Consider the following 15,615-nt stretch of genomic DNA (forward strand, 5'->3'; position numbering starts at 1 on the left):
CACCACCACCCCACCCCCACGGGGGACCCCCCCTTTGTCTTCCTGAAGTGCCTTTGAATCATAGTTAAGTGATAGGTAGGCCATGAACATCATCCCCTCCCCTCTTAATCAACACACCTTGTTTCATCTTTGTCAATGATCAAGATGCCAACACTTGTTTTAATTTTATTGGGATCTGATGAAAACGACGTGGTCTCCATTTGGCTCTTTGTAGTACCGACATGAACACAAATTAATTAACACATCAGTTGAAATTAGCTTGACAAAGCTGCAAAGAGTAGGAATAAGTGTCGTTTCCACAGATGGCATCAAATGTTGATGCACCAAATCAGTAAAGATTTTGGAACAACGTAAAATTTCAAGTTTGTAACCTTCGCTCAGTTGCTCTGGTCATTAGTGAAGATAAATATGTAAAGAGATAGAGATAGGGAAGCAAACACGAGATGTATATGGTTCACCCTAAGTTTGGCTACGTCCACAGAGTAAAGAAGTTCTCATTAATAGTGAAGGGTTTACACAAATACATAGGTTCAAGCATAATCATCTTTAGTGAGTTCTAATGACTAGTTTAAGTACAATAATGACATTAGGGATTCATTGTAGGAGAATGGTTTTCTTTTATAGTTGAGGAGAGTCTCTAGCTTTTGTTTGCGGTCGATGTGGGACTCTATGAACTTTATTCTAACATTGACATGTGTCGTGCTATGATTGGCCTCCTGGTTGAAGGGAAACTCTTGTGCTTCGGTAGGGGTGCCTTAGCATGAACCCCTCAATGGATCCTTGAAGGTATGAAGTTGACAGGTGTTTGGTATTAACCATAGTCATTTGTGATGACATGGTTACTTCGTAATAAAGAATATAATTTGTTGGAATGTATGGCTAGGTAGTTAAGGTAGTTACAAGGGTAAGATTGGTTAGAGTTGTTTGAGGGTATTATTGTAATTGAGCTTATCAATTCAGCTCTATAAATCCAAATGTAAATGGCACAAAACTTCATATCCTCTCATATTCTCTCTATGAGCTTCTTCTTCATTCTTTCATTGTTCATAAATTTTAGAGGAGTTTCAAGATTGGTAAAGAATGGTACAAACAAAGTTCATATGGCATTTCAAAAATTTCTCAAAAAAAAAAATATAAATATATATACATACGAACCAATGCATATCATTTGATTCATACTATTATAAAATAGAAAATTTGTCCAATTGAGACCTTTAAAACTAAATTTGTAAGTTTCAACTACTTTAAGCTCAATTAACGTGCTCAATAATTTAGTGTTCAAGCTTTGAGACGGTTCTCCAATTAATTGGCCAGCAATTCGTTCCCATCTTCAAGGAGTTGGAATTAGTACTATGATCATCACAAACTGCTCGAAGAATTCGTTGCTGCTATTGGTAATTACTCCGCACCCCGCCCCAGCCACCCCCCGCGCCCCCGGCGGGCAACCCGTTTTTGTCTTCCTGCAATGCCTTTGAATCATAGTTAAGTGATAGGTAGGCCATTAACATCATCCTCCTCCCCTCTTAATCAACAAACCTTGTTTCATCTTCGTCAATGATCAAGATGGCAACACTTGATGAAAACGACGTGGTCTCCAATTGGCTTTTGTAGTTTTTAGCAATTGAAAAGTTTAGCGATGTCCTGTGAACTTGCCTTTATTCAATTCACCACCTAAATTTAGTTAACGATTATCATCCTCTTAATCTTTTAAAACGTGACAATTTATCGGTTATTGCTAAGTTTGTCAAATTTAAGATTTACTTTCGTCAACTCAGGGTAGCTAGCCACACCACACCACCTCTATTACCTCATGTGTTAGTCATACTGACCTCACATTGATGTCAACTTCAATTTGCTTTTCTGCAAATTATTTTCTCTTGTTGCATAATGATTTCGTCACCATGATGGATCCATTTGCTTGTATTGCTTCCAAAATGTGACCATTTTCAATTTTTATTTGTTTTTTTAATAATGCAAGTGTTGATAAGCGGTACATATATTAGTGGTGGGAACATGTCACATTTCAGATAACATTATTTTCATCAATTGGTATTGTATATCTTTCAATCCAAATCCCAATCTTCATCTTTATTTTTCTGGAACACACAATTAAAAACTCGGTGGGATCCCCATGATTTGCTATTGGCTTCCTAGGAAACGAGGGTTTCATCTCCAGAAACAATTTCTGAACTGGCGGAAGTCAAATTAGGGTTTCATTTCCACAACGTATCCTAAAATTTGCAGCTCAAATCAATTTCAATGGTCTCAAAGTTTCTGTCTATGGACTCTTCTTTTTTGTGCATTTTTTTTCAATGCGAAGAAAAACGAGCCCAACGTTTGGTCTTTAAAGGCAGAATTATTAGTGTGCTTGTGCCATTTATGACATGGTTTGAACGCGTATTTGTATTCATCATCTGCAGGAAAATGTCATTTTACATTGACATTTTGAGTGCATGATCTCGATTTTGACATGTTTATGAGTTGTTTTGTTTTGAATATTTTCAGGACCAATTAATTTCTAGGTTTTTTGGAATTTTGCAAAGGTAGGTATTGGCCTGCCTAATATGCCAGATTGATTAGAGAAGTCGAAGCAAAGGGTTTGGACTTCGGAGTAGTACATGCACTTGATTGACCCACGTAATGTAAACCATTAATCTATGGAGACGAAACTTCTATGCTAATCCATCTGATTAGTTAGGGTTTATTTTAACTGAGATTCATGGAACAAAGCATGTTTGATTTAACTTTTTAATTAAGTCTCCTTGGAACTTTGAAATGTTCGCACAACTAACACAATTAAAAAAAAAACCCAAAGACAATGAACTTTGTTTATTAGTTTGAGAAAAAAAAAAGTGAGAGTTGGAGTGGAGATTCATGGCAACAAAATCTTCTTAATATAAAAAAGAAAAAGTAAACAACAATTAACCCTTTTTTTATCTGGTCAGATTATTCACTTTGGGGAGTTTTCTTTGCTTAAGATGTGAAAGCAATGTAATACTGTTATGACAATCAAATATGTCACCATCTTGCCAGCTCCGGGTCTAGTAGATTGGAGTAGGACTCTCCCTCTCTCTCTCCACCAATTCCCTTTTATTTGAACTGTCATGATTAAGTCACGTCAACATCTTGTGTTGACTTTTTTATAAAGAGATAAAGAAAAAGAGGAAAATGAGAGAGGAGGAAAGAGGAGTGGAAGGGAGGGATTTGAAGGAGAAAGAATCCTACTACTCTAAGTAGATTAGATTGCATTTTCTGTAAATAGCTACACAAAAGTGAAACAAACAAGAGCATAAACCATATGTGATGACTCATATGTGAATGTTGTTAATTTTGGGAAGAATTGAGGGAAGGAAGTGGACAACGATGACAAAATCTGGCATGACCAATGCACTTGATTCTAGTGAGATTGTTGAACTTAGTGTTCTTAGGTTTTTAAGATGTTATGTGAGACAACTATAACATCTGGTTTTTTTTTTTTTTTTTTTTTTTTCTTTGGTATCCAAGGTTCGAAGGCCAGGGATCAAACTCGATGTTTCGGTTCATGCCCTTGATTACGGTTTGGAAATTCAGGGCAAACATTTTGTACTTGTTGCTGGCAAAGCTAATAGACAGCTAGGAGAAGCTCTAAGTTGTGCTGTTGAAATGCTAGGCATGCTATTGTTGAAAATATGGTAAATATAAAGGAATAAATGTAATTTAATATTTTAATCAAGGGAATTGTACTATGAGTGGAGTACTGGCTCAGTCCTTATTTTGTCTATGCCTTGTACGAAAAGAACTTCAATATTTTCTTAGTGAGTGCCAAAAACTCAAATATCAATTGATAAAAATTGTCTTTGATCAAATTATAGTGACTACCTTGTTTACAAACATAGAAACTAACAAAAAGCTTACAAACGAAATGTAAAATAACTGAATATTAAGAACAACATGCAAGTGTCATATAATGTAATACAAAGCTAGATGAGTCACTTGAGAAGCGATTCAACTGGATATAAAGGGCGTCGAGTTGAAAAATGAGCTTATTGGGATGAAAAAAAAAAAGAGGTTGCTTCCTTCAAAAAGAACTTTAGTTGGGACGAACAGAGCAATAAATCGAAGGATCAAAGTCTTGAGAGAAGGTTTTGATGGGGTTAGGAGCGTATCAAGTACAAGAGAGAACTCTTGATTAAGCTTCAAATCAAGTTTGATTAACCCTCAATCATGCATAGAGCATCGTGCATTTACTGTTGAGCTGGTTTGGGCCGTGGGCTGCTTTACCGTTCAATTACTATTTTGTACTCAGTTGAAACGCAAGCTCAGTCCACAATGAAACTCGAATTCCTTTTTAATCAGTTCCTTTTAATCTATAGAGGCGCGTCTTCTAAATTCTAATACACAACCAGTTTCATGGACTACCATGCATGCATGGTAGGGAATTTGCATGCATATATGGCGCACTCTGCAACATTTTCTTATAATTCAAAGAAAATTTCCAAAATAAATATATCGAGAAGTATGAGGCCAAAATAAATATAGCTTAAAGAAATGGCAATCTCATCACAACGAGAAATGATGATATGAAGAGGGAGGCAGCCCCTCCTACTCGCCTACAGAATAATGTTTATGGGGGACGTTATAATGTGGACAGCACATATCATGATATATACAAAAGTTAGAAACCACCACCGCAACCTACAGCAATTATATAAACACAATAGCTAGAGCAGCACCACCCTCTCCCTCCCTCCATCTTTTTTCACGTGGCCGGCACTTGTATTTTCAATGGATTTATCCTCATTCGAACGTGAAGCCAAAGGGAACTCTTCCTCACCCACTTGTGAAATATTTGGTTTGCAAGATTTAATAAATCGACCTAATTTGCAATTTCAGTGTTCATGCATTAATATGAGTCGACATTTTAGGTGTAATTACAGCTGAAATTCAAGTTATTAGTGTGCAGCTGCAAATTAGGTAACACTTTGGTATTTTATCGTCTGACCATTATTTTCGGATTGGCTCTTATAATTAGCAACGATAATAGAGCACGCATGCATGCCAGCCAGTGACTTCTTGTAATATCTAAACCAGAGTAATTAGCGCAGAAAGTTCATACTAATTAATCTTCATGAAAGAGAACGTTCCTGACATAGAACCATGTTGTTTATAGATAGAACCTGCAGCTATAAGCTACAAAGCTATGTAAATGTATAATGTGTTAATTATACATGCAAACGCAATGACAATGATGATCTGTCAGCTACAAACAAAACAAAAATATAATTCAAGTTCAAAACTTCTCTCTGTAATTTAAATTAAATTATTAGAATATTGTCCGATAAAAGAAAAAAGAAATTCACACGCACTGAGCAAATTAAAGGGGGGACAAATTGCAAATTGCGTTACAAGCATCATATATATAAATATCGATCATTTCTTTTGCAGCCTTTTGAGGAGGGGTGGGAAGATTAGGGCTGCAGGTACTTATTGGCAATCAGTTATAGTGGGGACTCCCTCTCGTTGTGAGCAACTGACAACTGGCATTGCCACTTGGAAGTACAATCAGTGCAAAGAGTATAAAGAGGGTTGGGGATGACTTGGGATTGTGCATTGAGCTCAAGTTCATAAGGCAGAAGATGGAAATTAAGGCTAGTGTTTTGTTTGGAGTTTTTTTGGGTCTTGCTTTTGTGTTGAGTACATCTTTGGTTGGTGGGATCAAAGGTTCTGATGGAGTACATGGTGGCATTGCTGCGATTAGTAATGCTACTACTACCGTTGTCCACAAGCTGACTACTTCATCTGGTGATGAAGGTTTGGACAAAAGCAAGAACTATCAAAATGGAGGTGGAAGTGGAGGCGGTGGCGGAGGTGGAGGTGGAAATGGTGGTCAAGGTGGGGGAAGTGGCGGAGGAGCAGGTGGTGGGAGTGGTGGGGCTAGTGGAGCTGGCAAAGGGAAAGGAAAAGGTAGAGGCCACAAGAGAAGGCATGGAAAAGGAAAGGGTAAAGGAGGAGGTAGCAGCGGAGGAGATAGCAGCAGAGGAGGTGGCGGTGGAGGAGGCGGAGGCGGAGGTGGAGGTGGAGGGGGTGGAGGAAATGGTAAAGGCCACGGATGGGGTGGAGGAAGTGGAGGCGGCGGTGGAGGTGGTGGAGGTGGTAGTGGAGGTGGTGGTGGCGGTGGCGGAGGCGGGGGTGGTGGTGGTGGTGGTGGAGGAGGAGGAGGTGGTGGTCAAGGCGGAGGTTGGGGTTGGGGAGGAGGCAGCAGTGGAGGTTGCGGGCCTTGGGGTTGTGGCGGCCATCCGAAATCAATTGGAGGCAGGAAGGGAAACCCTTGAGGAAATGCAAATGGGTTGGCCATGCACACGGCATGGACCATCAACTCTGTAAAAGCGTGCAAGATATTGGACTCCAAATCACTTTCTTCAATAGGGTGAGATAATGCCATAAAAATATACCGTAAGAAATTTTCCGTTAAAAAGCCTTCTAGTGAGTATTGTGTGTATGTTTGTGTTGGACAATTTTTGGTGATTGGCCAAAATACTTGTGCGAGAAAAAAGTATGAATAAAAAGCTTATCACTTTATGTGCTCCGTATCTCTCTTTTTTCACTGTAATTAGAGCACAACTAGTGCGCCAAGATTTCCTTGCTTTGGGAAGAAGTGGACTCTGGTCTAACAGCCTAATTGAAACTGCTTCTGATTATGTTTGTCCGGTACTTCTTTACATGTTTAACAATAACAGTCCAATAACAGCACTTACGAGCATAACGGTTCACATAGAAACAGTCCCAAAGTAACCCTTACAAAATGAAGACTGCATTGATCCCAAAAAGGGCTTAGGCTCACATCTCTCTTGATGGTCATTCGGCATTTCCATTCTTAAATGGGCTTAGAACCAAAAGAAATGGGCTCAATGATTGATAGGACTACGGATTTAAAAATGGGATATGTACATAATAGTAACTAATTTCACGGTGCAGTGATATTCATTTTTATTATGAGTTGGACGGTGCATTTTTCTTACTACCACAATGTTTTATGTGACATGAGTGTGATTTACCACGTACAACTTCAAAACTTAAACTCATCTAATGGTAACTAAGTGGTGATGCTCATCACTATTTAAGAGTACTAAGCATAAGTATTCCGGTAAGTAGAATGTCTCAAGTTCTATTTATATTTTTTTTATAAAAATCAAAAAAGGGGACCATTTGGTGGCTTTGTCACTATAGTCCACCATTTCGGGGCTAGGAAGACTCATAAAAGTATTTCAACCTTCTCCTACCTACCATCGTGTGACGCTAAGAATCGAACCTAATATATTCTATATGAATTACGGATCTAGAATTCATCCCCAATCATAGGCCACATTATTTTGACAAGCAAAACATTATCCCCTAAAGAAAAAATAGTGAAACAAAGCTTTCTGTTCTGATCAGACTAGCATGGGAGTCGGAGTAGACAGCAAGGGCACATGGCAGAGTGCCAGATTCAAGTTATAGTAACACAATTATGCTATTATAATAATTCCTGATGAAATATCTGTTTAACAAGATTTGGACTTCTATACTAGATAAATTAGAAGTATTGACTTGAAAACTTCGATGATGTTATCTTATCAAACCAATCATATATAACCAAGTTTTATGGACATATTGACTTTATAAACCAACCATTCGTAAACACATGATTCGATCATATTTAAGGAAAGGTTCACATATGTGGGACATTCCTGTGGTTAAATCTACTTCTCTTCTAGCCAAATCCGAAGTAGGAGCCTGTTTAGCTCCATGGCCGTAGCATCCTACTTCGCAAATTGAAATGCTCATTGCATTTGGCATACCCATTAGGTCATTACTGTTAACAGAAACTGCGTGGTACGTGAACTTTGCTACGTAGTATAATTAGGTCACATGTTATGTGTTATAAGTGAGTAAAGGATGAGTTTTATACTTTAAGTTATGGAAGCTATATTCAAGGATGGATTCAATAAAGGGAATCAAGATCCTCTTCGGATCTTTGTGTCCAGTCGGACCTGAAAATCTAGATTACTCAATTTATACTTATGCGGCCCTCATTAAACCGTCACACTAGCCCACCCACACAAAACCAAGCCCTTGAATAATCTCTCTCTTTAATAGTCTGAATTTCTCAGTCCGTTGGCTCCGGACACAGAGATCCGAAGAGAATCTTAATTCCATTAAAGGGACGTACGGGGTCCCGGAACCCTACTAAAGCTTTAGAAGGTCCTATAAGAATCCTACAGGAATCCTATGGGGACTCTTTTGTACAGTTAGATTTCTTTTTCAAATAACCTAAACAAATAACGACAAGCCTCCACCAAATGTTATAATTAAACTAAATGCCTCACTAATATAGTTCATTCAAAAAGATCTTTTGCACTATTATGACCCCATGAGATATGAATCCTGAATCAACCACTATATTATAATATGCATGTGGATTGGTTATGTCATGCGACGTGTTCAAATACTACACAATAATGTCTTCGTATCCACCATGCCACCAAAAAGTCTTACCACTTGGCTTGCTAGATAGGCACCACACAAAATCAAATATCAACTTGCACATATGCATTCAAATTATTAATTCAGTAATGTAAGTCTATGTCCGAGAGCAAAGATAAACACTTGGTATTAAGACTGAACAGGACCCATGCATTATTTGGATGGGGCTGAAGCTGCTGAACTGATGAGTAAACTCCTATTTGCAAACAGTTATAAATAGTACATGCAAAGAACTAACTACAAGGCCGCCAAATGGCTGGTGATTCTTGAACGAACATTATGGTCAAGAAAAGTTGGGTGAGAGGTGGGCACAATCACTCCTCACTACCACCATGTGAATGTTATAGATAATGGGGGGAGAGAGAGAGAGAGAGAGAGAGAGAGGAGCTTTTTGCCTCTGGATTTTTCAAATGGAGGGCACGAGACAAATCCATCCCATGCACCCCACATCACTACTCTTTGAGTGAAAGGCCGGCCCAGAAATTTGACAACTGAATGTTGTTATTTCTAACATAGATAAATATATTTAATCAACCTAATTTATTACTACTAACCACACATCTGCATCACCATCATCATTGGTTTTTATGGCCTTTGGAAGTAAAAGAAAAACATAGTGCTATTCAATCAAATAATCTGATTGTTGTTAGACTTAACCTCCTTCCTAAATAATTAGAGTTAAACTGACGCAGTTTCTTGTTTGATTGTGTGTTTATATACTACATAAAACAATTTTGCATAATACAACTTAACATGCATGCTACTCTATCTGATACAAGAATATACTGTATGAATGTCAGTCTATCTAATAAGAGGGTACGTATAACTCATGATCTTATATATACTTGATCAGTTGTTCATTTTTTGGCTCATGATCATGTTCATTTTGCACGTCAAGATACTTCGTAAAGCTTTTGTGGCATGGAAGGCTCAGAATCAGAAGGTCAAAACCCTAAGAAAACCCGAAGGCGTGCAAGTCCCACACAAGTGGACAAATGCATCCGTCCTTAATGTTGCACTATTATAGACGTTTGAGAGTGGTTGGAACTGGTGGGAGATGGTCATCACGTAATTGCCACTCAACAATTTTGGTAGCGCACCCAATTTTTTCCATGCCATTTTGCCCACACTTGGTATTTCGTACATCTTTAGGTTTTGTGGCAGTTTGATTTTGGTAGAACCCGTCTCGATTTTCATATGCTTATTATGGCTAAGAAACCATGTGATTTTACACCTGCTGCCAAACTTTTTAAAGCACAATTCTACAAGATTTTGTTAGGCAAATGTTGCTATGATACTATTTGAACTTTAATTATTGATCACGTACGTTAGTGGAGTATACCACTATTAGAGAGTCGATCAGAAAACAACAAATCCAAATTGCATACGCCATTATTGATCAGTAAGGTGATCAATAAATTCAAGTAGCGTTATTCTGGCATGAATGTATATGAGAAGAAAGTAAACCATTTCAATTCCTAACTTACGATACATTTACGTTAAAAAATAAAATAAAATAAATCAACGGTCTCGCCTTAAAAGTAAAGATTCCACAATTAAAAGGGAGTACTTATCCAATCCTCATCCTTATTTCCGTCATTCTTAACTTCTCTCGTTCCTAATAAGTAAGCATGCAACAATTTACACTTAAATATTGAAGTAATGAAAATGGAGTGCCAGCAAAGGCAATTCCTTAAAAATGGCTATAAATATTATAAACATTAGTGGATATTGTATTTCCTTGTAAAGATGCGAGAACAAGAAAAGACTTTATATTTGACTCTTGATTGTCATGTCTGTGCTTGAGTACAAGAATGTGGTTTCTTCTTCTTGGAATTTAGAATCTGATTATTCAAATAATGAGATGGATACAACCGATGAGCAGACTTGGGTTTGAATATTTAGTTCAACATTAGAGTATTTAAAGTATAGTAGTTTTAAAATCATACGTTCCGAATTCAAAACTTTTTCCTTTTTTAAATTATTGTAGTAGTTTCGAACACACATTTTCCCTTTAATAATATAATAGTTTTAAACTCATACGTTCCGAATTCAAAACTTTTTATTTCCCCAAATTATTGTAGTAGTTTCGAACCCTCATTTTCCCTATCACAATATAATAGTTTTAAACTCATACATTCCGAATTTGAAACTTTCCATTCCCTAAATTGTTATAGTAGTTTTGAACCCTCATTTTCCTTTTAATAATAATACATTTTAAAGTATTTAATGTATAATTAACTTGCTCATTGTGCTATACAAAAAACAATATTTAGCTCAATATTATAGTATTTAAAAATACAATTAACTTGATTGTGCTACTATGTATGTAGAGAGAAAAACAATATGTAGTTTAATCTTAGTTTAATCTTAGTTTAATCTTTGTTGTCTAATTAAATGATTGTACTGGCCCATGGGAGTTCTCGTGTGAGTTCCCAGAAACAAAACCGTAAGAGTATGGTCGAGACCCAAAGCGGACAATATCGTGCTACAGTAGAGTCGAGTCCGGATTGTAGTAGGGACCCGAGTCAGGATGTGACATTAAATTATAAACCGGCCAGCGCCAAAATTATATACAAATAAAAAGAAAAATAAATGGTGACTGAGGACAAATGGATGTACAAGTAATGACGACAAATGGCAAGCGCAACGTAAAATGGATATTCCATATGAAACCCACATGGCATCCTATTCCCGCCAGCAACAACGCAAGTTCGAGGTCTAAATATTTGAACATTTTCTCTGCAGTTTTTAGTACCCACTCAAACATATTATATTATATATATATGAAATGGTAAATGCATCTTCTTTATAAATAAATAAAAACGTAAAGTGATGTACCTATCATATCCCTCAAGGTCAAGGATGTTTTTAACTATGTACTATCTCATTATTCAACGTTAATTTACGTATTAACATTATAAAATATTGTGTTAAAAATATGAGATGATCGACAATGGTAGTAAAACTTAACCGCAACTAAAAAACTTTACATAAAGTTAACTTTTAACTAGACAACATTCGTTGTTTCAAGAAACCAAAGCTAGACACTCATAAAATCAAGATAAAATGATTGACACATACTCATATCACAACTTTTTTGTTACAATGTAAAAGAATTAAACTTTTGGTCTAACTTAATTCCGACCCATTTTTCCATCATTCTTACCTTCCAAACTAATGCTAGGGCTAACATACCGGCAATTTTAATGGTTTGGGTTTGGCCTCATGTCCCTCTTGACATATTTTATTTTTCTTGTTTATCAATAAATTCTCCTCAAAGTCACTTCTCATGACAGCAATGCTACAGTGAGATGGATTTTACGACCAAATTAAAAAAATAATAATAATAATACCGGCAACTTTTGTAGTTACTCAATGATACTCCTATTGCAAAACCAAAGTATTTTAATTTGATTTAAAGGGGTATCGGTTTTGAAATCAAGAAAGGATTAGTGAGCTTTTTTCTTTTTCTGTGTGCTTGTAAACAAGACTACCAACATGGAATGATGAGTCATGGCTTGGTGGTAATTATGGTTGTCACCACTCAAGTGTGTGCGCGCGGCAACCTCATTTAAATTCCGAAGTATGGCCTGTGACTGGTTGAAGGCCTTTGCCTTATCGACTGACCTCTACCCACCTGACATTGTAGCCTTTAAAGCCATTGAACACAAGAATATTTGTTGCGTTACTGAGGAGAAAAACTTGAGTTTGAACACGTCATCCATAAGACAATTCTTGCAAAATCATAAACCCCATGTTGCTCTGCATTTTGATCTCACCCGACTCGGTTACCCAAGGTGGATTCGTAGGACAACCATTTGAAAATTTCATGTAGCCGAGGGTAGACCAAATCATCATTTTGTTCACACTCGACACCGCACTGGTTCAATATGATGTGAGATTTACCATTCAACAGTTTCTCTTGTTATAGAGTAGACCAAGTTTCGTGACAAGTATTGTAGACACAAAAAGACATACTGGACCAGGACAGATTTTATCTCACCAAAGAAAATTTCAGGACCAAACAACCAAACCTGCCGATAAATATCTCATGAGTTCATTGTTACGTCCAAATACCCACTGTGGAAATGGGGATGGCTCCAAATCAGCACCAAAACCCAAAAAAGCAAAACTCCTACAACTCTTTCAGAACATTGCAGGAAACGAAGCGCCCACTTTCGAATCCAACGGTCAGGATTCAGCATTCTGCGTGCAGATTACGCCACTTGAAAATATGTCGTTTTTGGACCCTTTCTCTCTCTCGTCCCGTGGCGCGCTTCCTTCATAACATTTTTGCTTTCCAACGGCCACCAAATTAAAAAAGTTGAGCGGTTTCAAAAGGGTCGGTTAGACCACCAAATCCTCCTTTCCCTCTCAAAAAATAAAAATAATAAAAATAAAAAACTAAAAATTAGAGAAAAATTAGGGAAAAATTAAGTTTAAATCCCACAAAAACACGGATTTAGCAAATTAAACCGACAAAGAATATAATTTAAAATTAAGTACATATTAAGTAAACTAGTAAATTCTCCTGCCTAATCAGTTACATCCCCTACAAACCTACCGCACCCACCACCATGCAAGAAACGGAAAAAATGTACACTAACTCGGCCTGTTAGAACCGGGTTTAATCTAACCCCGGTTCACTCTGTCCTCTCTTCCCTACTTGCTAACTAATCTTTCAACCTTTTTTAGTGGAACTACTTCCTAATCAAAAACTAGGCACCACCGGAGGTCTGGTCAAACCGGGTTCGGGGGTGCCCGGGCCTTCCTTCTTCCGCCGCATCTCTAGAACTTTGCGGTGGTGGTTGGAGTGCAACTCGCTCGAAAACGTCGGGCTGCATGCGGGACGGTACTCCGGCAAGAGCCGGCCCGACTTGTACCGGACCCCGCATGCGTTACAGAGGGTCTTGGCTCCGTTTGGGCCGGTTCTCCACTGAGGGGTTTTTTGGACCCCACAATGGCTGCACCGCCGCGGCGGCTGGCTCGAACTTCCGTCCACCAGTCGTCTCTTCGGCTTCTTCGGTGGCTTCTCCACGGACAAGACCGGTTCACCCGGTTCCTGGTTCTGGGTGGCGGGATAAATGAGCCAGGGGTTCGAAGGAGAGGAGGAAGACGACGACGAACTCGAACTCGAGGACTCCGTAAGCGACGGCGAGCCAAGTGACCAGACCCGGCCGCCGGTCCTGGTCCGCTTGCTTCTAGCCTTAGCCGGAACCGGAGTCTTGAAACAAGGCTTTTCCGGGATAGCGGTTTCCGGGTCGGGTCTCTTCTCGGACTTGGGATTCTCTGGCACGAACCCGGCCGGAAGGGCCGTCGCGAATTCCGAGAAGGAATCCTCGACGAAATGAGACAACCATTCGAGGTTCACCAAGTCGTCCGCCTGTAAAAAAAACGTAGCTTTTGGTCAAAAACCACGAAAAGCAGTAACGAACACCATTCTGAACACGGAAATTTGAAAAAATAGGTACCGGAACGCTGAGTTCGCTCGCCGGTTCATTTTTTTCCGACAAATTGGGCTTTTCCGTCTCCTGGTTCTGCTTCTGGGGAGAAAGAGAGACAAAGTCCTTGACTTTTTCCTTATCGTCTTCTTCCTCGCCCTCCGTTTCAAAGAACCCGTTTTCGTTCGACAAGTCGAGAAGGTCGTCGACTGAGAAATCGTCGCAAGCGTTTTGGCCGTTGACGACGGCGCTGCCCCACAAGAAGTCGTCAAAAACCACCGCCTGCGGGCCGTTCACCTTCACGGCCATCTCCTTCCTAATACTCGTCTTCAGAGCCGCTTCCACGCATTCCATTTCAGTTCCAACCTATGAAAACAAAACCAGAAAACCCCAGAAACAAAATAAAGTAACATTCTTTCTTCAATTATTTTGGTTTTTTTTCATACAATTTGAAAAGAAATCTCAATTTTTTTTTGTTAAGTACCTGTTGGGGAGGGAGAGTTGGGAGGAGGAGAGCAGAGGAGGAGGAGAGAGGGGAGAGGTTGAGGTTGAAGAAAGGATAGAACAAGTAAAGGGGGTGAGGGATGAAATTGGAATAAAAAGGGGAGGGTGAGTTTGGTAAAGCATTGAATTAGGGCTGAAAGCGTCCGTGGCCTATTACTAAAAGTGCCCGTTTCTTTCTCGTTTTTCCATCTCTTTTAATTTTTTCACTCAGTGATATATTAAGTTTGATTTTCGTAAAAGTAAATTTAAATCATATTATTATTAAAATATTATGTGACTAAACCTACCTTTCTTCTTTAATCACTTTATATGTATAGATAAAGATAATATCTTTTATTCAAAAAATAAATAAATTTACCTTTTTATTCTTTGTGCACTCTCACACTTTATACATCCCCCATTATTGTTCTCTATATTTACACCCTTTTGAATACATTTCCAATCTCTGTACCATTTTTTTTAATACATCGATATTTTTACACTAAAAGAAAGGAAAGTTCAGCTAAACCACACAATGGGCAACCTAATTTGGTATCGAATTCGCCATCCACGAGATTCGAACCTAAGACCTCTCACTTTTAAGTGAAGAGGAATATCACCAGACCGTAGTATTTAATGGATCCAATCTCTGTACCATTAAATCGTACAGTTTCAATTAATGTTTTTAAAAGGAAAAACAGTTAAATCGAAAAATATTATTTACTTGTTTAAAATTACTGAAAGTGATTTTTATAAAAATATTTTTTAAATCAATTCTTAGTAAAAAAAAAAATTCAAGTGGGTACTAAAAAAGTACTTTAATCAAAAGCACCAAAATCAATTTTATCAAAAACGTTTTTAGGTCATCTCCAACCGAAGGCTGGGCAGATAGCTCATTTTAGCCCTATGGTCCTCCAAAAAATTAATATTTTAATGAACAATGCCGAGCCATATTTCTTACCATTTCCAACCGATGGGCCAGAGGGCCATAGGCCAAACATGGCCCTGTGAAGAAAAAAAAAAAAAAAAAAAACTATCTCCAACTAAGGGCCATAGGGCCAAACAAAATTTATTATTTTAATTGAACTATTACGATTACTTAAATTAAATTACCTCAATAATTTAATGTTATGGATTGTCAATAATTTTCATGTTGTTAAATGTTTTTAAAAATGTTGTTTAAGTT

The 15,615-nt window shown here is 38.0% G+C and overlaps 2 protein-coding genes across 2 annotated transcripts; one reads left to right on the forward strand and one right to left on the reverse strand.

The window, feature by feature from the left end:
- The first annotated feature begins 5,615 nt into the window (after window positions 1-5,615).
- Window positions 5,616-6,311, forward strand: LOC137747794 (glycine-rich cell wall structural protein 2-like). The gene has a single exon (XM_068487940.1). The coding sequence runs from the start codon at window positions 5,616-5,618 to the stop codon at window positions 6,309-6,311; it is 696 nt and encodes a 231-aa protein (XP_068344041.1).
- A 6,682-nt stretch (window positions 6,312-12,993) lies between these two features.
- Window positions 12,994-14,554, reverse strand: LOC137747484 (GATA transcription factor 5-like). The gene is made up of 3 exons (XM_068487599.1): window positions 14,431-14,554; window positions 13,977-14,312; window positions 12,994-13,888 (listed from the first exon to the last, which is right to left on the reverse strand). The coding sequence occupies exons 2-3, from the start codon at window positions 14,298-14,300 to the stop codon at window positions 13,217-13,219; spliced, it is 996 nt and encodes a 331-aa protein (XP_068343700.1). The 5' UTR covers window positions 14,301-14,312; window positions 14,431-14,554; the 3' UTR covers window positions 12,994-13,216.
- Window positions 14,555-15,615: the final 1,061 nt, after the last annotated feature.

Source organism: Pyrus communis, chromosome 10 (genome assembly GCF_963583255.1).
Source record: "Pyrus communis chromosome 10, drPyrComm1.1, whole genome shotgun sequence".
In the NCBI taxonomy this organism is placed as follows: Eukaryota; Viridiplantae; Streptophyta; class Magnoliopsida; order Rosales; family Rosaceae; genus Pyrus; species Pyrus communis.